General features: G+C 42.8%; 1 protein-coding gene across 3 annotated transcripts in view; it reads right to left on the reverse strand.

Annotated features, from left to right (window-relative positions):
* Positions 1 to 26,831, reverse strand: part of RASGRP2 (RAS guanyl releasing protein 2) — a 404,443-nt gene that overhangs the window by 355,573 nt on the left and 22,039 nt on the right. The window contains exons 1-2 of one of the 3 annotated variants that reach the window (XM_040409572.1): positions 12,002 to 12,075; positions 10,254 to 10,302 (exon numbers count right to left, since the gene is read on the reverse strand). The exons of 1 other annotated variant lie outside the window; for it this stretch is intronic. In XM_040409572.1, coding sequence (XP_040265506.1) covers positions 10,254 to 10,302; positions 12,002 to 12,060 — 108 coding nt within the window. In that variant the 5' untranslated portion in view covers positions 12,061 to 12,075. Of the gene's footprint in view, positions 1 to 10,194; positions 10,303 to 12,001; positions 12,076 to 26,831 lie in introns of those variants that run through there. One more of the 3 variants, XM_040409573.1, reaches the window with a different exon arrangement.

Genomic DNA, 26,831 nt, shown 5'->3' on the forward strand with positions numbered 1-26,831 from the left:
TCTCTGTACACTATTGAACGGTAAATTGTATACCATGGTCCCTCAAGTTACAATATTGTTTCCGGAACGAACAATGTAGGTTGAAACCATAGTAAACCATTGAAACCATAACGCCATGGAAAATCAGTAATTGGTTCCAAAACCCCAAAATGTCTTCCCAAAACAAGAAAAAGTTACATTTTAAGAAAAATAAGCAGATGAACAGACATATAAAGCAAGTCAGCAAGTCCTTACATATAACAGACAGGAATACAGGTGAAACTCGAAAAATTAGAATATCGTGCAAACTTTATTTATTTCAGTAATGCAACTTAAAAGGTGAAACTAACATATGAGATAGACTCATTACATGCAAAGCGAGATATTTCAAGCCTTTATTTGCTATAATTTGGATGATTATGGCTTACAGCTTATGAAACCCCAAAGTCACAATCTCAGGTACCCTTTGCTTAGGCGGTATGGATTAATTAGCTGACTATAGTGTGACACTTTGAGCCTAGAATATTGAACCTTTTCACAATATTCGAATTATAAGTTGCATTACTGAAATCAATAAACTTTTGCACAATATTCACATTTTTCGAGTTTCACCTGTAGGTGCCGGAAGCTGTAAATCACTTTCTATGGTGAGGGCAGGTGATTCTTCAGGGTCTTGCATAGTACATATATGTACTGGAAAAATACACAGACGGGGGCAATGGAGAACATGTAGTACCGCAGAAGAGCTACTAGATGAAGCAAATAAAGGTGTTTTACCAGTGAAATGTTGATTGCTTGGACCTGGGTCCAGACATTGTATGTTGAAAATATTGTATTATGAGGCTATTGTATCTTGAGGGATGACTGAATCCTCTGGTTTAATTAACTCTTTTTTTTCCTGATGCCCTCTTATCATATATCAGTTAAAAAATTTCAACTCATTCCAATTTGGATACCATTTCAAAGCTTAATTGAAATAATGATATACTATATATTGTTCTGTCTGTAAAGGTAAATATGCCTATAAAGTGGTTTACACTTATGTTGTTATTTTCTTAAATTTCTATTCCAAATATTAGCTATTTTGATTCATGATAGCTAAGACTACCCTCCCCCATCATTTCCTTAGCACAAACATACTTCCCCCACAGAAACTGTCCAGGTGAAAATCATGTCTGCAAATCTTCCTCTTTTAGTGTACAATTACATTGTTCCGTAAAATATACAGTATATTCCTGTATGGTGTTTACTGTTATAAAATGACTCATATTGGTCCATGAAAGAACCTATAACATTACAAAGACCAAAATGGCGGAATAGGCATATGTCTCAGCAAATTTACAATAAAGTCACCCGCAGAAAGCGCACAACAGGGCCACTCGACAATGTCAGTTATTGGGCCGTATAACAGTGTAAGCCAAAGAACCAAAGCCCAGTCACCATAACAGCTCCAAGTGCTTCATAATAAAACCATCCACAGTGCCCTCACAACAGCACATACACCCAATGCAAAGCTAGAAAAGGTTCAGAGGAGGGCAACTAAACTAATAACTGGAATGGGGGGACAACAGTACTCTGAAAGATTATCAAAATTAGGGTTATTCACGTTAGAAAAAAGACGACTGAGGGGAGAGCTCTCTGGTGGTCCAGACCATAGGAGCGTGCATAGGCTAACATCCTGTCCTGGCCACCTCGTATCTGTGCTGCAACAACTGGAAATGAGCATTGTATAATGCGGTGGAAAAATGAATCAAGCAAAGGAGGCAATATGGACTATCACATACATTAGTAAGTGCCTTGTATTAACATTGTCTACATGATAGATGGCATTTGATTAAGTGAGACAATCCATTTAAAGCGAATCTGCAGTTCAATAGAAAAATCTTCAAATTAACTAGAGAAACAAACAGAACTCTTATACCTCTGCAGATTCATCGATTCCTGGGCTCCTCTTCTGTCCTCCAAGATTGCTGCACCACTTCTCAGACTACCTGATGCACACTGTGCTTTTGGTAGTTTAGGACACTTCCTGCTGCACTCGGATTGACCATCGCTGCACAAATGACCAAGGATGGCCAATCGAAGAGCAGAGCTGGGCAAACAGGAAGTGGCTTGGACTACCAATGCAAAGTGTGCATCAAGTAGTCTGAGAAATGATGTGGCCATCTTGGCTGATGGGAAAGAAGCCCAGGAATTGGCGGATCTGATTCCCCAGTTAATGTAATTTTTTTTGTTTTAATTATACATATCTCTGCTGCTCTTCTTCGCCAATAAAAGGAAGTTATAAGTGAGCAGCCAGTCAGTTTCTTTACTTCCTGAGCCAGAAATGACCCCAGCAGTAGCAATGTATACAGCCTGTGGCTGTATTTGACAGCACGGGGCGCAGATACAGATATGATAGAGAATGTCAAAGAAGTTGTCAACTGGATTCAGGTCTCGAGAACATCAGGGCCAGTTAGTGGCATCAATGGTTTTATCATCCAGGAACTGCCTACAGACTCTGGCCACATGAAGCTGGGCAATGTCTTTTATCAGTAAGAAACCAGTGCACCACTGTAAGGTTTGACTACTTAGGGTACCGCTACAGGAATATAAGGTACAATTTCTGTTCAGATATTTAACCCTCTAGCGCTGCAAAATCCTGGACACAAGTGAGCAAAAAGTCCACACAATAAAATAGAAAAAATGGATTGCGCTGCAGGAGAGTATGCTAAAATAATAAAGTCAAATGTATCTTTTTCTTTCTTGTGTAAATCTTCGGTCAAATGGGGTCATCCATATACATCAAACATAACTGCGGTGTAGAAATCTGGAAAAATAGAAACCGCACAATGGTGTAGTACTTATAGAAAGGAGTATCACCTGGCCGCAGGTTATACTTACAAAACTCAGATGGTAATAAGCGTAGAAAACCGGCTCAGCACTTTCATCCACCCAGGAGCTGCACACCTCAGATGCCGTTCAGTAAGCCGCACAAACGAACAGGATCCGAACCGCTTGTGAGAAAACTTGCACAGGCACAAATACTATGTATTCGAAACAATGCCAGAAAAATATTGAGAAATTAGAAACAGAAGTAAAGACGAAAAAATGCAAAAAATTCTTAAAAGTTTGTGAAGATTACCATAAAAATAAAATATACAAATGGAAATCGACGGTTAAGGGCTCTTTCACACCTGCGTTATTGTCTTCCGGCATAGAGTTCCGTCGTCGGGGCTCTATGCCGGAAGAATCCTGATCAGGATTATCCTAATGCATTCTGAATGGAGAGTAATCCGTTCAGGATGCATCAGGATGTCTTCAGTTCCGGTACGGAACGTTTGTTGGCCGGAGAAAATACCGCAGCATGCTGCGCTTTTTGCTCCGGCCAAAAATCCGGAACACTTGCCGCAAGGCCGGATCCGGAATTAATGCCCATTGGAAGGCATTGATCCGGATCCGGCCTTAAGCTAAACGTCGTTTCGGCGCATTGCCGGAGCCGACATTTAGCTTTTTCAGAGTGGTTACCATGGCTGCCGGGACGCTAAAGTCCTGACAGCCATGGTAAGTGTAGCGGGGAGCGGGGGAGCAGTGTACTTACCGTCCGTGCGGCTCCCCGGGCGCTCCAGAGTGACGTCAGGGCGCCCCAAGCGCATGGATCACGTGATCGCATGGATCACGTCATCCATGCGCATGGGGCGCTCTGACGTCATTCTGGAGCGCCCCGGGAGCCGCACGGACTGTAAGTATACCGCTCCCCCGCTCCCCGCTCCTACTATGGCAACCAGGACTTTAATAGCGTCCTGGGTGCCATAGTAACACTGAAAGCATTTGGAAGACGGTTCCGTCTTCAAATGCTTTCAGTACACTTGCGTTTTTCCGGATCCGGAGTGTAATTCCGGCAAGTGGAGTACACGCCGGATCCGGACAACGCAAGTGTGAAAGAGGCCTAATATGGAACAGAAGGGTTTGATAGAGGTAGATGTAGATATCTCTGATAATTGTTATGGGAACCGTAAACAGATTGAAAAGACTAACATCAGGAATTATACTCAACATCCTCCATCTCTGATGGGGAATGGCGAGTTTCATAGAAATAGGAGTTTTTATGAAGAGCAGCCAAAAGATTGGTACGCCCCCACGAGGTGGGAGGATAATTTTATACCACGTTTTAACCAAGACCATCAATTTTATAAATATAACCAGTATAAAAAAGGAGCACCACATATGTACAATCGTAGGGGACAATATAATGTACCTACCCAGAATAGGAATGGCAATACATATATCTATCCAACTAGGGACCAACTAAGATTAAATAATTGCAAAGACCCCTCTAAAACTATAAAGGACACTTACCCAGCTAAACCAGGAGTTTTGGGCAATTCTAGTGTAGGTGAAAACATATTACGGAGTGTACAGCAGAAAGAACCAAACCAAAAGGAGACGGAAGGTGTCAAAGATACCAATCGTCTGTCCACCAATAAAGAGGAAAATCTGTCCAATATAGACCAACATGCAGCAACTTTGAGCCAAAATTTTCCCCATCAGGGCATACGAGGGGTGCAGAGGGATCCTCAAATAGAAAAGACCACAAAATTATTATTGGATCTGCCTCCAAAAAGAACACCGTTAAAAAGAGGTTACATCGAGGACACAGAGGTTGCAGAAGGGGAAAAGAATCAGACTCAGAAAGGGAAAAAATGCAAAGGGACACAATAGGAATATTTAACCTAAGTAGTTATCCCCTTTCAGAAGAAGAAAAAATCATTCTACAAAAAGGGTTAAAATTTGCACCGAGTAATGGGGTTAATAAATTCAGCCTATTCCTAGACATCCATAGATACATCAGAAAATTGAATATAGCAAAATACTATCTCAACATCCCGCCCCCGCAGGTAATTAATAGTGAAAAAATCGTGGGGGTCGCACACACTGACCTCCGCAATAAATCGAAGTTTTGTCCCAAAAACAAAAACAATGAGTGTATAGATGCCTTCAAAAGGAGCCTTTTAAATGGTTTAGAGAATATTAATAGCAAACCAACAAAACAGAATCTCTCCTATAAAGAAAAGGAGGCTCTAAAAAAACTTGAAAAAAATGACCAAATTGTTATAAAACCTGCTGATAAGGGAGGGGGGGTGGTTCTTATGGATGTAGACCAATATACATCAGAAATGAATAGACTACTGTCTGATAAAGACACCTATTCGGTACTTAAAAACAACCCATTAAATTTATATAAAAAAGAACTTGATACTATACTGAAGAGGGGTTTACAGAATGATGTCTTAAATAAAAAAGAATTTGATTATCTTTCTATTAAAAATCCAGTTACACCGGTTATATATTTCCTACCCAAAATACATAAAGATCCTATACATCCTGTAATGTAATAATGGCCCCTTCCAACCTAAAAAATTTGGCTAGTGTCATTAAGCTGATTGAGGAAATGGGATTACTGCAAGGTACTATCTGGCTAGCCACGGTGGATGTCTCCTCCTTATATACCTGTATACCTCAAGAACTAGGCATAAGAGGAGTTAGAGGCACTTGATAACGATGTCCAGATGGGGACAGCACAAAAGAGCTTTGTTTTGGAATGCGTAACTTTCTGCCTCACCCACAACTATTTCCTACACAGTGATCAGTTTCATCTCCAACACTCCGGCGTGGCGATGGGGGCGAAATTCGCCCCAAGACTTGCAAATTTGTTCATGACCATGTGGGAGAGAGGGAGGATAGATACGATCCTCAACAAAGACCTTGGAAGGGGACGACTTCTTATTTGGCGCAGGTACATCGACGATTGCCTCCTCATCTGGTCAGGTGAAAAAGAGGGGCTGGAATCCTTTATAACAGACATTAATAGGAATTCTTTCAATTTAAAGTTCACTAGTCATATTAGCAACACCTCTGTGGATTTTTTGGATCTAGTTATTTTCATTGAGGACAATAGGCTTAAAACTAAAACTTTTTTCAAGACTGTAGATGTCAATACCTACATAGAATTAAATAGCTGTCACCACCCCTCCTGGCTTAGGAATATTCCTAAAAGCCAGTTCCAACTAATTTCAAAAAATTGCACTAAACTGGAAGATTATAGGGAACAGGGATAGATGATTAAGACTAGATTTCTTGAAAAGGGATACCAAGAAGATCTATTGGATCACTGTATAAAAGAAATAGAAGACAAGCGGCACACCAATCCAATTGTATTAGATAAAAATAGTGAAGATAAAAAGAGAGACTCTAGATATATGTTCATAACACAATACAACAACCAAGCGGGCCATATCAAACAGATGATTAATAAAAATTGGCACATACTAAAGAAGGATCCTGTTTTGAATAAGGATCTTCCAGAGAAACCTCCTTTAGTTTTTAAAAGAGCTAGCAACCTTACTAACAAGCTAGTGCATAGTGCTAGTTTTGCTACCCAAAAGAAACATCAAATTGCACATAGGAGCAAGTTTACATGGTGCGGTTTTTGCATACCTTGCAAAAACCGCATCTCTAAAGATCGAAAAATATGTGTAGACTTTGTAGTATCCAATAAAAGAACAGATAGCAATTTTAAAATAAAAGGTAATCTGTCATGCAATAATGTGGGTGTCATTTACCTGTTGGAGTGCCCGTGTCGCCTCCAATATGTGGGGAGAACCACACATAGTTTGAAGACTCGAGTGCAAGAACATATACGTAACATCAAAAAAGGATTGGAGACCCATAGTGTCTCACTTCACTTTAAAATTCACCACCAAAAATATCCCAGGGGGCTTATTTTCACTGGTATTGAGTTGGTCCGCACCCCTGTACGGGGAGGGGATTTCATTTCTATACTAAATAAAAGGGAGGTGGAGTGGATGTTTTTATTAAACACCATTCAACCCCAGGGACTCAACATAGAATGCGATGTGAATGCTTGTATAGTTTAAATCTAGGATGTCTGTATATTAGGTCTGTGTTGTCCATGATAGGGAGACGATTGTACTAGTTTTTTTATATATATTTTTTTTTATATATATTTTTACATTTTTATACATATATATTTATTTTAGTGACCACATTTTATGTTTTCAACCCGTCTGTGTGCGGGGGGAGGACAGTATACATGGTTTTGTATTGATTTTATAAGAAACATTTATTTTGAAAAGTCTCATGATGCCCAACAGGGGAGGTTCCCTGGGTCCCTTATATTCAGCTGCATGCACTTAGGAACACACGCCCCAGACGAAGCATCATGGCGAAACCCGGGTCGGGCACTTTGTACTTGTTTTAAATTGCTCCCAAATCTGCTGTTTTTGTGAGTATAATAAATCCTTTTTATCCAACCTTGCTGTACGTACTTCACCATTGGTTGATATCCTTCTTCCGAGAACCTGAAGAGTGCAAATTTGGTAACATCTTGCTGATTTGAGATCCAGCTTGTGCCTGTGCAAGTTTTCTCACAAGCGGTTCGGATCCTGTTCGTTTGTGCGGCTTACTGAACGGCATCTGAGGTGTGCAGCTCCTGGGTGGATGAAAGTGCTGAGCCGGTTTTCTACGCTTATTACCATCTAAGTTTTGTAAGTATAATCTGCGGCCAGGTGATACTCCTTTCTATAAGTACTACACCATTGTGCGGTTTCTATTTTTCCAGATTTCTACACCGCAGTTATGTTTGATGTATATGGATGACCCCATTTGACCGAAGATTTACACAAGAAAGAAAAAGATACATTTGACTTTATTATTTTAGCATACTCTCCTGCAGCGCAATCCATTTTTTCTATTTTAGGGTACCGCTGGCTATCACATGGAGATTTGATCCTGCAATGATATAACTACCCAGACCATCACTGACCCTCCACCAAACCAGTCACTCTGAATGATATTGTAGACAGGAATGGCAAATTACAACAGGAGCATTTTAGTCAGCCGCCCAGGGCCCGAAGCTTCTGGGGAGACACCCATCAATACTCCTGAGCAAACAAGGCCTGATGTCTATGAAGCCTTAGAGCAGTACATACAGTTGCGATGCAATGACATTACTGCGACTGCCTGGCCAGGACTAAGGCAGCGCAATGATGTCATTGCATCTGCCTGCCTCAAGATGCAGGGGGTGCAATGATTTCATCACGACCTCCCGTTCTGGGATCAGGCGGCAGTTCAGAAGAGGCCTGTAGCCTGCGTCGAAGATGGCAGAAGTGAGGTAATTTTATTTTATTTTGTCACTACTACTGGGGCAATAGGAACTACTGGGACAATAAGAACTACTGGGTATAACTCCTTGGGGTACTATAGAGAGTATTATTAATACTATGACCACTGGGGCAGTGTATGGGGGCTTGATTACTACTTGTAGCATTTTGGGGGGCTTTATCATTACTGGGGCACTATGGGTGCATTATTGGGGGTATTGAGGTGGCTTTATTATTAGCACGCACAATATGAAGGGTACTACTACTAATGAGGGCACTATGGGAGAGAATTATTACTTTTGGAAGCACTGTTACTCTGGGGGGGCTACTGTTGTTTTTGCAGTATAGCATTTGGGGCATGGGGGAGCACAGCAGATACTGTATTGGGGGTGACAGCATGATAACACTGTTGTGGAAACAAGAGGGGGAGAATGATGGAAAAGTGAAGAAATTAAGATGTCTGTGTGTCAAACTCTGCAGAGACAAGACACAGCTAAAAATATGTCTTCATGGTGGTTTGCTCCCTATGGAGAAGATGAAAAAAGAGACCATCTACATTTGTGGAGAAATCACTTGATGTAACAGGTATGTTGTTCTGTATTCCAAAGTATGTATGATAGAGCGTGGAATGTAATGTTCATCAAAATATGTGGTTAGCGCTAGGGCTGAGGGGGGTATACTGTGCATGAGGCCTAAGCTTGAGGAACAGCCCTGAGCATAGCATTCAACACGGTGTCGCCAGACTCTTTTACATCTGTCACATATGCTTAGCTGAAACCTGCTGGAGCTGAAAGGTGCTAGGCTGTAAGCACGGGTCCCACTACAGGACATTGGGCCATCATGCTACCCTAAAAAGAAGTTTGTTTCTAATCGTTTGGTCAAAATATGCAACCAGAGATCATTTTGCTAGCAGTGCTCCTCCTGTTCCTCCTTGCACAAAGGAGCAGATAATGGTCATGATGCTGGGTTAACGACCTTCTATAGTCTTGTTCAGCTCTCCTTATATAACTCTCCATGTCCTGGTATGACCTCCATGCTCACGAGACTGTGCTGAGAGACAGAAAACCATGTGATAGCATGTAAGGATGTGCCATCTTGGAGGAGCAGCACTACCTGCAAATCTGGAATGTACGGCAGGTACCATCTCATGATATCAGTAGTGACAAGGAGTAGGACACTAGCAAACTAGAGACAAATCAGTCAGGAAAGATAAGGACATATAAGAGCAAGTTGTTAACTGTATAAACAGAAAAACAGGGCACACCATAGGGTAAAAACGTTTGGGAATTTAGAGTAAACTCAAATTTTGAAGGCTCACCTTATAGGGTTGTGCAAATGTAGACACAACGCTATTGAAGACGTGTCGGAGAAATATTCAATCCCCAATTTGGGAGGTAGGTATGCAGCCACGGATGCAGATGTCCTCAGATGAGCGTGCCAAGGCCCACATAGAGGATTAGTAGAAAGTAGAAAGAGAGGAGCATCCCTCGGCGCAAGGAACCAACCAGATGCGGATGATGAATCTTCAGATATATTTATTGCAACCACACAACGCATTTCGGGGATAGAATCCCCTTCATCAGGTGAAAAGTACTGCAATACTTTCCACCTGATGAAGGGGATTCTATCCCCGAAATGCGTTGTGTGGTTGCAATAAATATATCTGAAGATTCATCATCCGCATCTGGTTGGTTCCTTGCGCTGAGGGATGCTCCTCTCTTTCTACCTTAGGAAAGATAAGGAGGGAGTGATTGCATGTGGCCACCACATGCAAAATATTTCCTTTTTCACGGATGTCTTGCTGTTCCCTCTCCAATGCTCCTGTTGTCACTTTCTTTTGCACCAAAGCAGATGAAATTGATTCAAGATTGCTAATGCTGGATCCATTGATATCCCTGAGGTTTAAGTGATTTAGGGTTATACTTTGATGTTTCAGTCTTCCACTACTTATTGAGCAGTGTATATATGTGTGTGTGTTTTCTCTGCACAATTTCAGAACAGTAACCTGTTGTTTAGAGCTGGAAAGGCTATTTGCATTTACAACTTCACTCACATTCATTATGAATGACTGGGCTGCTGCCAGGCCAGAAGATGTTAATAAAGACATTTCACCTTTGTATCGACCCCATGTTCCCACATTGTTAGTATACTGCCTATGAGTCTGTGAAATAGACACAAAATTAATACTTTTAGGCACAATTGAAGATGTGTTTCTATTATCCTTTGTACAAATGCAGATTTAATTTAACACTGCCTTTCTCATACATACTGTAGTTAAAGGGGTTCTCCAAGATTTACATATTGATGACCTATCCTCAGGGCAGATCATCAATATGAGCTTGGCGAGGGACTGAATATCGGCAGCCCTGCCAATCAGCTGTTTGAGTCCTGTTATTTGGGACTATTGTCATAGCTGCTTTAGGTATGTTCTCTAATAGTGGAAGCCACTTAAAGGGGTTTTCTAAGTGTTTTTGGATAGGTCATCGGTATATGATCAGTGGGAGTCTGACACCCAGCACCCTTGCCAATCAGCTGTTTGAGAAGGTAGTGGCCCTGGCAGTAGCGTTGTGGCCCTCTTGCCATTTACTAAGCACACCGCAGTACATTTGATAGCCGATGTGCTTGGTATCGCAGCTCAGCCCCATTAACTTGAATGTAAATTGAATGAGACTGAGATGCGCCTAGGCCATGTGACCCATGAACCTGATGTAGGAAGAGGCCTAAACACTAATGGAGCACCACAGCCTCTTTATACAGATGATGCAACTCCCAGGAGCCCTGCCGATCTTTAGGATAGGCTATATAATATGTAATTCCCAGAAAATCCCTTTAAAGGGCTATGGACATCTTTAAACCTATTTTTTATTGCATTGCATACATTTGTCTTCTGAAGCTTTTATGTATAAACATTATAACGGAAGATGCTCAATCCCATTCTGAGCTAAATCAGACAGCATTCCCAAAGCTTAGTCTACCTTCCAGAAGGCTGATTCTTATTCCTATCTATCTATCTATCTATCTATCTATCTATCTATCTATCTATCTATCTACACAGTATATATATAGATTTGAGCTTAGATTAGGGGCTGGGAGAACAGATTTAGCTCAGAATATACATGCACGCTACAGAAGCTAAAGAGAAAATATGTTTTATTTGTAGAATTTATTTGCAATGCAATAAAAACTTGGTTCAAATGTCTCCATAGACGTTAAAGCTTGCAGATTTGTTTTATATTCAGTTTAATTATAATCAATTATTTAAACATGGTTTATGAAGATACAGAAATACCCTATTTTTTCCTATTAAACTGCATTTACAAACACTTTAAAGGACATCTGTCAGCAAATTTGTACTCATGAAACTGGCTGACCTGTTGCATGTGTGCTTGGCCCCATGTTCATATCTGCCCACATTGCTGAGAAAAATGTTTTAATACACACAAATGCACATCCAGGAACAATGGGGGCATTGCCTTTACGCCTAGAGCCTCCACTTTCTCTGCAACTGCCGCAACCTCTCCATTTTGGTTGATAGGGCCAGGTGTGATGACAGTTTTACTGCCTGGCCCTGTCAATCAAAGTGCAGAGGGGCAGCAGTTGCAGAGAGAGCTGAGACTCTAGGAGGAGTAACATCAACGACCCCTTCGCTCCTAGAGGCTCATTTGCATATATGAAGACTTCATTTTTCTCAGTAATGCAGGCACATATGAACATGGGACCAATCCAGATACCTTCAGCTGCCAAGTGTACTGCAACAGGTCAGCCAGTTTCATAGGCACAAATCTGCTGACAGGTGCCCTTTAAAAGAGTGGCCCACTCTTTGCACAAATTCATCGCACCAGAGGACTCCATCCATCTACCTTGTGGCTTCCCTTCCCACTCCGGTGTCTAAGGAGGGGTGTCTAACCTCCTTGCTCATACTCTCTTTTCTTTATTTTAATGCAAAGCCTGTGCAGAGGGAGAACAATGTGGATTTTCCCTGTTGGGAGAAGACAGGGGACTATATAAACTGCTATGCACCATAAATCCCCAGAATAGTACATTGTAATGCATGTAAATTGTGTTTTAAAACATTCACATGCAATAAAAAATAGATTTTAATCCCTCTTTGCAGTGGAAAATATCTGCTTCTACTTTTAAGCTAGTGAATCTGGCTTATCACATTTTCCTGCATTCCAAATGCTTTTGACCTGTCCTAACAGGGGACATTTCGAATCAACTCACCAAGAGTGCCCAGTACTTGTTGGTAAATCTTTCCCTAAAATTTACTGAAAAGCATAGCCAACTATGCTACTCAATACAACCATATGCAAAGGGAGTAAATGGCAGAATTATGCATAGAACTGGGTTTAAGAAAGATCTAAATCCATCATAAATCCATATAAATGTGGTAGTCATCTTATACGCCAGAAAATACGGTAGTTGTTTCATTTTTGGCACACAATAAACACCATAAAAACAAATCCCCCAAAAAATTGGTGGAATTACATTTATTTCTTCAATTTCAACCCCACAAAGTTTTCTCTCATTTTTCAATATGATATGGTAAATAAAAATTGCCACTGGAAATACTTTCCCCCCCCCCCCCCCCCCTTAAAAAATAAGCCTTCTTATGGCTATGTTAACAGAAAAGTAAAATAGTTATGGAAGGTGGAAAGAATGAATGAAAATGCAGGGTAGAATACCTGTATCAACCCTGCATTTCTTAATACCCTTTATATTATTTAAGGGGGTAGACTACCTTTTGGGGTCTTTTTCGCAGACCCCCCTTCCCTGGCCAGACCTGCAAAGCATACTTACCTGCTCCCCACTGCTGTATCCTGGCTCCATCACTCCCCAGCCTTAGATGTCTTGCTCAGGTCCCCCTCTGTCAAGATCAGCTTTTATGCCACTGCAACCAATGAATGGTCACAGCAGTGACCTGCCCTCCTTGCAACACGTGACCAAACTACTTGATGTTGACATCGGGGGACCTGAGCAAGGCAGCCTGAGACCGGGGAGCTAAGGAGCCAACTATGCTTCCCTTTGCAGGGTTTGCCAACAAAAAAACCTCAAAAGGTGACCAACCCCTTTAAGTGCATAAAATTAATATTATATCTCTATTTATATCTGCATACAATTGGAGCAAGGAAGTATAACTTCTACTTAGGTAGAGCCAGACCCAGGGCTGGGATTCAAATTTTAAGTAATAGGCTCCCTACTCAACGGTGAAAAGCAGACATGCAGTATCACAACACATACAGTACTGTAAACAGGTTTTACGCTTCTCTCACATTAGCGTTATGATTGTCTGGAAGGCTGTTCCGGCAGGGAACCGTACTAACGATAGAACGATAGTGTGCCGCCGGAAGTCTGCTCCAGCCCCGTTCAGGATAATGGGGAGGGGTCGGAGATGCGTCCGCAGCACGGCAAACATGCCAAGAGGCGGCGGGACAAAAACCGTGCCGGACAATCCTAACGCTAATGTGAAAGAAGCCTTAGGGTTAATAATGCTTTCAAAATTAGAAGAGTTCATAGTTTATTTTTATGAATTAACAAAATGTAAAGTGAATGAACAATGGACAAATCAATATTTGGTCTCACTACTCTTTGCCTTCAAAACAGCATAATTTTTTCTAGGTACATTTGCACAAAGTCAGGGATTTTGTAGGATTAAAGTCAGGTGTATGTTTAAACCAATTATACCAAGCTAGTGATAATGACAATTATTTTCATATGTAGGTAGAAACACAGCCACAGCTGTGTAGGAAGCTTAACCCTGTGTAAGGAATAGACAAACTCTACTACAAAGGTGAGGTTGTGGAAGTTTCCTGTCACAGGCCATACACCATGGCAAGACTGACCACAGCAACAAGACACAAGGCCGTAATACTGCAACAGCCATATAACGGAGCATAATAAATAGTATAAGTGAGTATAATAAATAAATCAATCAGCAAGATCTCAACCTGGGTTTCCAGGCGTGCTATTCAATCTATTTTGAAGAAGCTCAAAGAAATGTTGAGGACCGTAGACACAGTGGTCAGCCAAGGAAACTTAGTGTAGCAAATGAAAAAACACATGCTTACTTTCCTTCAAATTTGGAGGATGTCCAGCAGTGCCATCAACTGGCAGAAACCATTCGGACCCAGGTACACCCATCTACTGTTCAGAGAAGTCTTGCCAAAAGTAGTCTTTAAGGAAGAATTGTCCCCAAATATCCATACCCATGACAAGAAAACAAGCGACTGAACTATGCATGAAAACATAGAAACTGGAGTGCAGAAAAATGTCAGCAGGTGTTCTGGACTGATGAGTCAAAATCTGCAATATTTGGCTGTAACAGAAGGTAGTTTATTCACTGAAGGATGGAGATTGGTATAATAGTGAGTGTCTGCCGGCAACAGTGAAGCTTGGTGGAGGTTCCTTGCAAGTTTGGGACTGCATTTCAGCACATGGAGTTGTGGATTTAGTCTGGTTTAAAGGGGTTATTCATCCCCTATAATGCCCCCCCAAATGCCAGGGCCCTTCACACAAATTTTACGTACCTCGTCCCCTGGCCCCCGCGTTGCTTCTGATGCCTGCACGGCCACCGCTGCATCTCCCCTGCTGAGAAATACAGGCAGATACGGCAGATACACATCATGCAATAGTATCAGGGAGGCATCTCATTGGCTCCTCTCGTCTCCTCCCCGTCAGGTATGGGTGCTAGGCTAGCTCTGTCCCTCCACACAGGTTGTGGCCTTATTGCTGGCTCAGACTCTCTAACTCTGGCCATAGGGTGCACCCACTCCCTCTAGCTCTTAAAGGGCCAGTACACACTCACCCTAATCTCCAGCCAATGGCTAGCCTCCCAGTGTTAAAGTGTCTGAGCAATAGGTTCTAGTAATTTAGTGTCATGCTTAAGGTGTTTATTTACATTTGTCTACGCATGTAATGACTTCTATCTGTTTTGCAGATTTGACCTTTCGCTGTCCTTTCAGACCTCTGCCTGATCTCCGTAGTGCCCCTGAGCAGCCCTCCTTGACCTTGGAATGTTTATTGAATTGCACATAGTATGCATTCCCTGATCTTGGCCTGCCCCTGAATATGTTTTTGCCTGAACTAGGGCTGCAGCAAACAATTATTTTAGCAATCGAGTATTCTACCGATTATTTTTACGATTAATCGAGTACTCTAATAAGAAAAAAAGAATTGATAGACTGTTTTCCATTATAAAACTCATCAAACCCCCTGCCATCAGTCCAAAACACCCTTCGTTCCCCCCTGTGAGATCAGCCCAAGTGCACCAGTTCCCCCCAATGCCATCAGCTCTATTCCTCCCAGTGCCATCAGCTCTACTATCCACCAGTGCCATCAGCATTCCCACAGTGCTATCAGCCCCTCCATGCCATCCATTGCCATGTCCCCCACTCCCCCAGTGACTCCATGCCATTAATTGCCATGTGATGTCCCTCACTACCTTCAGATCAGCCCCTCCATGCCATGTCCCCCACTCCCCCAGTGCCATCAGATCAGACCCTCCATGCCATGTCCCCCACTCCCCCGTGCCATCTGCCCCTCCATGAATTCAATTTCTATGTCCTCCTCCCCAGTGCCTCCATGCCATCCACCATGTCCCCCACTCCCCCAGTGCCATCAGATCAGCCCCTCCATGCCATGTCCCCAGCGCCATTCTATGCCATCCATGTCCTGCCCCCCACTACCCAGCGCCATCATCCCCTCCATGACATTTCCATGCATGTCCCTCAGCGCCATCAGCCCCTTCAAATCACAGGTTTCCCCCCCGGCAGATTGGCCCCCCTGCTAACTTATACTTACCTTTCCTAGCAGTGCGCTGACATGGAGTCCGCAGGAGACGGACAGCATATTCTTCCCACTTCCCAGCATGCACTGGGCTGGACCTGACGTCACACACAGCACGTAAGGCCCTGGCAGCGCGGTGCGGACGGGAGGCCACCGACTGAGAGGCTTCTCTTCACTCACGCTCCATGGTCACGTGATTTAAACGAATTCTCAATGCAAGGAAACTGCATTGAGTTCTTTTTTGCATCGATTACATTGATGAATCGTTGCAGCCTTAGCCTGAACCCTCAGTGCTCTTGACTGCTGTAGGTCAGCTGTCAACAAAACAGAGACGACTCCAAGAGGTAGTGGTCTGGTGCTTCTCCTGCTGCAAAATCCAAATTCCTGTATAGGGGTTAAAGAGTGAATACCAGAGGATTTTGGCAAAATTGCCCAGTCCTAGTGGGTACTATTTGTATTATGGAGACCACTTAATATGAGTGATGACTACTGTAAGCTAGGCAATGCTCCTCTTGGTTTCTAGGAATATTTGTCTAATATCAGCTGGCGTCAGAAACTAAAAACTGACCTTCTTACAGACTGCTATATCATACTACTTTCTTGATCTGACTATAAGAGGATGAAGGGCTTGGCAGCAGAACTGTCTGACAAAGAAATAAAGCAGCACAAAGAATAAGAGGACCTCTCTTCTTAGTTTTCATTTTTAAGAGGAATCTGCTTTAAAGAGGTTTTACACCTTAATTTTCACATTATAAACATTCCCACTAACACCTTTGTATTATATCCTTAAGCAGAGGAAAGGTATGGGCTTGTTTCACAGTGCTGATATGTTGGGTTGCTTTTCTCACTCTTCTTCTCCCTCTTAGTTCGTATCACACCTTAGATAAAAAGACTCCTCTGTATCATGTCCTGCTATAAATTTACTACCCCCTTATATTTTTTTTATAAAACCTTAGATTGTTTTCAATAGCTTCATAGTAACGAGTTGGAAGGCCCCCATAGACCAACGATAATCTTGCTTGACCTCCAGCCTTCTGCCATTTCATGTGACGTTACACTTTGACAAGCAAGGCTTCATGTGAAATGCCATAGGTTCAGATGTGTTCACACTTTGCAAATACTGTGAAGATTGAAGAAATCTGCATGGAAATTGACATGCGGTGCAGATTTTAATTCCACAGTATATCAATTTATCTCACGGATTTTCACTGCAGATTTTAATTATGCATAGCTTTGAGTTTTTGAGAAAAATATTCAAATTAGCTTTCCTGACAAAAAGGGATAAGAAAGGTCATTGTGTGTGACCCCTGACCCTGTCAAAGTACTCCACTCAAGGATGGTATAGTATTGGAGGTCAACAACGTGCAGTTCTAAGGAACAAAAAACTGTGAACCAATGACTACAAACATTGGCACTTAGCTTGACAGTTACAGTCTTAGTGTAGAACAACTCACAGTATGTAATAAACACAAGGGCACCATAGGCTTGGTACGATCTTGGTATGTAGACTCACAGGCAGAGGTGACATACTGTAGCTGCCAACTGCCCTCTGTACAGGAACATGTACTTATACATAACCAAGGATTAACAGGAATTCTCTAAAGCCTTATTCACACATCAGTGGTGTGGTCAGTGATTTCTATTAGTGATTGTCAGTCAAAACCAGGAGTGGAGCCTCCACAGACAGAAGAGAAAGATCTGCCCCTGTTCTGTGTTTAGAGCCGCACCTGGTTTTGGCTCCAAATCACTGATGGAAATCACTGACCGAACTCTAATGTGTGAATAAGGCCCCATTCACACGACCGTATGGCCACCGTGCCTGTGTGGAGAATCGCAAATAGCGGTCCACAAAATATGGGCACCGGCCATGTGAACTCCTCACTGACTTCAATGATATGGCAAAAGATGTCCTATATTTTGAAGTGCGGAACTGAAAGCCCACGGAAGGGCTCCCGAATGTTTTCGTTGGCTTCTGATCCATGTCTCCACCCTGTAAAAGATAGGACATGTCCGTCAGGTCAATGGGTCCCCACCACGGCACGGAGTTCACACAGGCGGTACCCATGAATTATGGACCCGTATTTGCGGTCCGCAACATGGGCACTGCGGCCATATGGTCGGGTGAATGGGGCCTAAGGCATAACACCACAGTAGCACTTCAGCACCAAGGACTAGGCAGGGTTTGCAACTCTGCAGCATGATTTATTGCTTTTTCAATAATGAATGCTGGCAGGGCCCAATGCTTCCCAAGCGCTGTGTGGCTTCCTCTGTCCTCTACCCTCTGAGGCATGCTACAACCCCTTGTATTGTCTTGCTCCACCTTAGAACGGAGCCAGTGTGGCACTAAGCTAATGTGACTGCACATAAGATCAGTTGACTCAGCAATAATAAAAAATGAATTTACTACACACTTGCTGAATTGCTGTTCAGTCGATTCATGTGAACTGCAAGCTCTTAATTTATTGCTTCCTGTTTTGGAACCCGAAAGTCTGTAGCTCATATGACTGAAGTACAATGTACTGTAAATCTATCAAATATTAGTTAGTATGGCTGTAATAAAAGAGGTTACTGCACTGACCAACAAGTTAACACCTTCATAATGGAGTCTGGATCGTAAAGCTCCCATATGTTTGGTGTCACAGTCTTTGTTAGAGTTTTATTAGGCATTTTTGTTGCTGGCATTTTTTGCTGTGTTTTTAGGCAAAATACTCCAGCTCCAGACGTTACATGGAAGTCTATGGGAAATAGTAAATGCAGCATACATTTTTTTGGAGTAGCCTTTTTTACAATGGTGGTGCTTTTTTTTTAGTCAGTAGTGGTTTTGGAAATCGCATCATGCTTTGGGTATGTTTTTAACTCATTTTCTAGTGTTTTTGTCCCATAGATATGCATTGCTTCTTTGCAGTACTTGGAAAAACGCAAGTGCCAATGTGTTGTGTTTTTTAATTACTTTTGACATGGGGTATGCACTACTTTTTTGGGGTGCAGACCGTCGGATGTGGATCGCATGTCCGTGCAGAAGCACAGACAGAAAACCCACGGAAGCACTATGGAATGCCTCCGTTCCGCACCGCACCTTCCAGATTGCTGACCCGTTCAAGTGAATAGGTCTGCATCTGTAATCCGGCCTATACCCATTCTGGGGTTTCACTCTGGTAGATAGGGTAAGCGGGCGCAGCACAAAAAGGCAAAAGTTCTTAACTCAAAATGTCAGTGTTTATTCACACTTGAGGCAATTGCACAAAACAGTAGGTAACTTTGCAGTCTTGGTGTTAATTCACACACAATGGAAAGTTCATATAACACAAGTCACCTTGCTGGCAGTTCTGCCTCCAGTAGTCCACAGCAGGCTTTAGGGGGCCTGTTTCTACCGCATGTGGCTCCAAGCCCTTCAGCACAGCACAAAGCCTTAGATCCCAAAAACAGAGACATCTCTGCAGAGCCCAACTGCCTATTTAAAGGGGTATTCCCATTTCATTAATTGCTGTTAATCAGTTTCCCCAAGTGTCCTTGAATAATCTTCTAAATAACTTCTATTTCCTAACTTGCACCGTTCTCCTGAAAAATCCCTTCATCTGCGCCTGTGTTGTAGACCTGTATCCTCTGGTTACGGCCACATACTTGCGGGGCTTGTATGTGCCGCGCCTGCGCACAATGTCCTACCTTCTCCCCAGCCGGCCGCTCGAGAACGTGCACGCATGCCCAAAGAGATCACTTGTAAAACAGCCGTGTCAGACCCTGCATGCTGGAGATAGTGCCGGGGAGAGAAACGGTCTGCCTGCCACGCTGCTGTCCTGCAGATGCTAGAGGAGGAAGGAGGGCCCTGGAAGACCACAGTGGCAGAGTTTAGGGATTGATATACTCCCCTATTAGTCCCGTGCCGACTCCTTCTGGGCGCCGGAGCACACGGCGTCCTCGGTTGCGATGACGCCGTGCGCTCCCTCCTGCCGCCGGAATGCAGTGATACACTCTTAGATCATAGCAGTGTATTACTGTTTTCCGGCAGCAGGAAGGGAGCGCACGGCGTCATAGCAACCGAGAACTCCGTGCTCTCTGGTGCCCAGAAGGAGTCCAGGTGGCAATCCACAGATGCCCCCCCCCCATAAGTGCCATCCACAGATGCCCCCCCATCCCATAAGTGCCATCCACAGATGCCCCCACCCCATAAGTGCCATTCACAGATGCCGCCCGCCCCCCCCCCCCCCCCCGCCCCCATAAGCAGGGGGATGGGCTTTACATACTCTGCAGGCTGCCAGAAGGATGACTCATCCACATGAACGAGCACGCAATGACTGAACTCTCAGGGAGAGTCATGAGGAGGCGTGGCCGGCCTTCACTCAACTGCCTGAGCCAAACCAGGAAGTTAACAGGACATCTACTGCTGGTAAGATTGAAAAAGCAAGATGGGACAACCCCTTTAAGGACAGCCAGGTGCTGCCAGAACCCGGACCGGCACTTAAACTCTGGTCCGGTATTTGACCTCACCTGGCTTGAAACCAGCCTATCCGCACATGCTGGGAGTATAATACCTGCCTTGCCAGACACAACCCCTCACTGTGTCACACCGCATATTGCAGAACCCTGAATGTGCATGCACTGCTACACTTCGGGCACCCAGAAGTGAGTGGCAAATGCATAGTCAGCATTTACATCTGAACTTGCACCCCTACTTGGAGCTATGGAACAGGCACAAGATAGACAGGTGCAGGCAAGATGTCTGGCCAATCAAGGAGGAGAGGGGAGAGTCTTGAAAAAGCAGGGCTAGCCCCTTGCTGCTCTAATAGATTTTCTCAACTCTAATGTGCAGGTTCTGCAGGATTATATACAGTAAAGTTCAAGTTATAGGCAGGAGTCGTTAAAAATGCCAAAAAGTAAGAATGATTTTAAAAAAATGTATTTATTTTGCAGCAGGATGACAGCCCCACACATACAGATGATGCCATGAAGGACTATATTCAGCATAAAGAAAAAGGAGTCCTGAAAGTGATATGGCCTCCACAGAGCTCTTTTCTCAACATCAAGTCTGTCTGGGATTACGTGAAGAGACAGAAGGGTTTGAGCAAGCTGAAGGAAAAGGGTGATCACACCAAATATAACCCATTTTGTGGCTTCGTTTTTATTATTGAGAACATTATCCCAGCTTGTGAGGCCAATGGCATCTCTTAGATGGTCAAATATTTGAAGTTTGGTATTTTTGTGCCTCCCTGAAGAAACGCTCTTTTGAATGACAATTGGAAGGTTATTATTTTATGCCGCTATTTCCCAGGTGTCCCCCAACCTGCAGATCTGTTGTAATGTCAGGTCTATTGGTTAGTACTAAGTCCAGTATTGCCGTCCCTCCTATAATGTAATTACCCTGCCCCCAGTCCCCAGTTTAAACACACCTTCGCCATTGAGGTGCAGCCCATCCCTACGATAGAGCCTGTAGCCGACAGAGAAGTCGGCCCAGTTCTCCAGATGTACAGTTCTTGAGCCACTTGTTAACCTCCCTAATCTCCTGCTGCCTTTCTTGTGTGGCTCGTACAGGTAGTATTTCGGAAAACACTACATTTGAGGTCCTTGCCGTAAGCTTTTGACCTAAATCTCTAAAATCACCTACCTCTAACTCCACCTACCTCTAACTTTGTCATTGGTTCCGATATGGACCATGACTGCTGGATCTTCTCCAGCCCCTCCCAGTAATCTGTCAACCCGATCCGCAATGTGTCGAACTCGAGCGCCAGGAAGACAACACAATGTTCGAAGATCCCGGTCTTTGTGATAGATCGCCCTATCTGTACCCCTACCAGCACCTGTCTGGCCTGCTCTGCTCTCCTGGTCCCCTGCTTACTGGAGCCGACATTCCCCTGACTGGCAGAGAAAGTATCCGGCTGCAGCAGTGCTTTAACTGAACTTACATCCCTCTCATCTGCCATCCTTGCAAACCTGTTGGGGTGTGTCAAAATCAGGGCTAGCCTCCCTGGCACTATTCTCTCTACCCTGCTTTCTAGCTGTTACCAAGCTAGCTACCTCACTTTCCTGATCCTCCATGCTACCACCCTCCCCAAAATCTACCCCATAGAGTGTTTGCTCAGTGAGCAGCAAACTCTGTTCCAAATTGCCAATGCTTCTCAGTGTTGAAACTCGCCCAGTTAGATACATGATGTGCGATTCCAAAGGGGCAATTTGCTCACATTTTGAACAAAGATATGAACCTTTAAATGGCTGTTCCAGGACTGCATACATTAGACAAGATGTGCGCTGTCAATAATGGAAAACATACTTAATGGGGATTACGCAAGAAAAGAGAAAAAAAAACAATACAGTGATAAGCAATAGTGTTGGGCGAGCATGCTCGGCCAAACACTAGTTTGGCTCAACCATCGCAGAGTTTGGCTGAACACTGCGTGTGCTCAAGCCCGATGCTCGAGTCAGTGTATTTAAATGTAATTTAGTATCTATTTCTTAAACTTTCTGCTGGGATTTGAACTCTCAACTCTTTGTACATTAGAGACAAGGCCCTTACCCACTCAGCTATAAAGCTAAATACTAAACTGTGTTAGAAAAACCTCATAGTAGTTTTTGATGTAGTGAGTATTCCAATTCAGCAGAAGACTTATTTTATAGTTCTGTGGAGGTTAACATATAACTGTATAGTATAGTGGTTAACATCCTTGTCTCTAATGTACAAGGTCGGGAGTTCAAATCCCGGCAGAAACATATCTTTATATATATATATAAGTTTTTAGCCATAATATATTATTATATATTTAGAATATATAATATAATATATGTAAATATATTATGGCTAAAAACATCAGTAGTAGTTTCCCACATATTATGCATTCATATATATCAGAAGTATGATTATATATATATATATATATATATATATATACAGTACAGACCAAAAGTTTGGACACACCTTCTCATTCAAAGTGTTTTCTTTATTTTCATGACTATTAAAATTGTAGATTCACATTGAAGGCATCAAAACTATGAATTAACACATGTGGAATTATATACATAACAAACAAGTGTGAAACAACTGAAAATATGTCATATTCTAGGTTCTTCAAAGTAGCCACCTTTTGCTTTGATTACTGCTTTGCACACTCTTGGCATTCTCTTGATGAGCTTCAAGAGGTAGTCCCCTGAAATGGTTTTCACTTCACAGGTGTGCCCTGTCAGGTTTAATAAGTGGGATTTCTTGCCTTATAAATGGGGTTGGGACCATCAGTGGCGTTGAGGAGAAGTCAGGTGGATACACAGCTGATAGTCCTACTCAATAGACTGTTAGAATTTGTATTATGGCAAGAAAAAAGCAGCTAAGTAAAGAAAAACGAGTGGCCATCATTACTTTAAGAAATGAAGGTCAGTCAGTCAGCCAAACAATTGGGAAAACTTTGAAAGTAAGGGCTATTTGACCATGAAGGAGAGTGATAGGGTGCTGCGCCAGATGACCTGGCCTCCACAGTCACCGGACCTGAACCCAATCGAGATGGTTTGGGGTGAGCTGGACCGCAGAGTGAAGGCAAAAGGGCCAACAAGTGCTAAGCATCTCTGGGAACTCCTTCAAGACTGTTGGAAGACCATTTCAGGGGACTACCTCTTGAAGCTCATCAAGAGAATGCCAAGAGTGTGCAAAGCAGTAATCAAAGCAAAAGGTGGCTACTTTGAAGAACCTAGAATATGACATATTTTCAGTTGTTTCACACTTGTTTGTTATGTATATAATTCCACATGTTTTAATTCATAGTTTTGATGCCTTCATAGTGATGAAAATAAACAAAACTCTTTGAATGAGAAGGTGTGTTCAAACTTTTGGTCTGTACTGTGTATATATATATATATATATATATATATATATATATATACAGTCCTGATCAAAAGTTTAAGACCACTTAAAAAATGACAAAAAATCATATTTAGCATGGCTGGATCTTAACAAGGTTCCAAGTAGAGCTTCAACATGCAACAAGAAGATATGGGAGTGAGACAAAACATTTTTTGAGCATTCAATTTAATGAAAACAATGAATAAACTGAAACAGGCAGTTTTTCAGCTGATCAAAAGTTTAGGACCACACCTCCAAAAAAAAACTAAACCCCCCCAAAACAGAAATCCAACTTCCAAACATGAACTTAGCAATGAGTAGCTCCGCCGTTATTGTTTATCACTTCAAAAATTTGTTTCGGCATGCTTGATGCAAGCGTTTCCATGAGGTGAGTGGGAACATTTCTCCAAGTGGTGAAGACGGCCGCACGAAGGCCATCTACTGTCTAGAACTGTTGTTCATTTTTGTAAACTTCCCTTGCCATCCATCCCCAAAGGTTCTCAATTGGATTTAGATCAGGGAACACGCAGGATGGGCCAAAAGAGTGATGCTATTCTCCTGGAAGAAGTCCCTTGTCCTGCGGGCATTGTGTACTGTAGCGTTGTCCTGTTGAAAAGCCCAGTCGTTACCACACAGACGAGGGCCCTAAAGTCATGAGGAATGCTCTCTGCAACATCTGGACATAGCCAGCGGCCGTTTGACGCCCCTGCACTTCCTGAAGCTCCATTGTTCCACTGAAGGAAAAAGCACCCCAGACCATTATGGCGCCCCCTCCACTGTGGCGCGTAGAAAACATCTCAGGTGGGATCTGCTTGTCATGCCAGTAATGTTGGAAACCATCAGGACCATCAAGGTAAAAAAAATTCTCATCAGAGAATGTAAAACTTTATTCTACCTTTGAATGTCCCATGTTTGGTGCTCTCTTGCAAAGTCCAAACGAGCAGTTCTGTGGCGTTCAAGGAGACGAGGTCTTTGAAGACGTTTTTTGTTTTTGAAGGTCTTCAGTCTCAGATGCCGTCTGATGGTTATGGGGCTGCAGTCAGCACCAGTAAGGGCCTTAATTTGGGTCCAGGATCGTCCAGTGTCTTGACGGACATCCAATTGGCTCCTCCGGCTCAGTGCTGATGAAATTTTTTTGGGTCTTCCCCTTGACTTTTTTGTTCCATAACCCTTAGGATCATTTAAGAAATTCCAAATGACTGTCTTACTGCGTCCCACCTCAGCAGCAATGGCGCACTGTGAGAGACCCTGCTTATGCAGTTCAACAACCCGACCACGTTCAAAAAGGGAGAGTTTTTTTGCCTTTGCCATCACAACGTGTGACTACCTGACAGAAGATGACAATGAATCCACATCTTTGCACAGATTTGGCCTTTTAAAGGCAAATGGTCGTAAAATTTGGATCAGCTGAAAAAACAGCCTGTTTCAGTTTAATCGTTATTTTCAATTAATTGAATGCTCAAAAAATGTTTTGTCTCACTCTCATTTCTTCTTGTTGCATGTTGAAGCTCTACTTGGAACCTTGTTAAGATCCAACAATGTAACCTATGATTTTTTGCAATTTTTCAAGTGGTCTTAAACTTTTGATCAGGACTGTATATATACAAACCGGATTCCAAAAAAGTTGGGACACTATACAAATCGTGAATAAAAACTGAATGCAATGATGTGGAGGTGCCAACTTCTAATATTTTATTCAGAATAGAACATAAATCACGGAACAAAAGTTTAAACTGAGAAAATGTACCATTTTAAAGGGAAAAATATGTTGAATCAGAATTTCATGGTGTCAACAAATCCCAAAAAAGTTGGGACAAGGCCATTTTCACCACTGTGTGGCATCTCCCCTTCTTCTTACAACACTCAACAGACGTCTGGGGACCGAGGAGACCAGTTTCTCAAGTTTAGAAATAGGAATGCTCTCCCATTCTTGTCTAATACAGGCCTCTAACTGTTCAATCGTCTTGGGCCTTCTTTGTTGCACCTTCCTCTTTATGATGCGCCAAATGTTCTCTATAGGTGAAAGATCTGGACTGCAGACTGGCCATTTCAGTACCCGGATCCTTCTCCTACGCAGCCATGATGTTGTGATTGATGCAGAATGTGGTCTGGCATTATCTTGTTGAAAAATGCAGGGTCTTCCCTGAAAGAGATGACGTCTGGATGGGAGCATATGTTGTTCTAGAACCTGAATATATTTTTCTGCATTGATGGTGCCTTTCCAGACATGCAAGCTGCCCATGCCACACGCACTCATGCAACCCCATACCATCAGAGATGCAGGCTTCTGAACTGAGCGTTGATAACAACTTGGGTTGTCCTTGTCCTCTTTGGTCCGGATGACATGGCGTCCCAGATTTCCAAAAAGAACTTTGAATCGTGACTCGTCTGACCACAGAACAGTCTTCCATTTTGCCACACTCCATTTTAAATGATCCCTGGCCCAGTGAAAACGCCTGAGCTTGTGGATCTTGCTTAGAAATAGCTTCTTCTTTGCACTGTAGAGTTTCAGCTGGCAACGGTGGATGGCACGGTGGATTGTGTTCACTGACAATGGTTTCTGGAAGTATTCCTGAGCCCATTCTGTGATTTCCTTTACAGTAGCATTCCTGTTTGTGGTGCAGTGTCGTTTAAGGGCCCGGAGATCACGGGCTTCCAGTATGGTTTTACGGCCTTGACCCTTACGCACAGAGAATGTTCCAGATTCTCTGAATTTTTGGATGATGTTATGCACAGTTGATGATGATAGATGCAAAGTCTTTGCAATTTTTCGCTGGGTAACACCTTTCTGATATTGCTCCACTATCTTTCTGCGCAACATTGTGGGAATTGGTGATCCTCTACCCATCTTGGCTTCTGAGAGACACTGCCACTCTGAGAAGCTCTTTTTATACCCAATCATGTGGCCAATTGACCTAATTAGTGTTAATTGGTCTTCCAGCTCTTCGTTATGCTCAAATTTACTTTTTCCAGCCTCTTATTGCTACTTGTCCCAACTTTTTGGGGATTTGTTGACACCGTGAAAATTGGAATCAACATATTTTTCCTTTAAAATGATACATTTACTCGGATTAAACATTTGATCTGTC

This window comes from Bufo bufo, chromosome 10 (assembly GCF_905171765.1).
Source record: "Bufo bufo chromosome 10, aBufBuf1.1, whole genome shotgun sequence".
NCBI classification, from domain to species: domain Eukaryota; kingdom Metazoa; phylum Chordata; class Amphibia; order Anura; family Bufonidae; genus Bufo; species Bufo bufo.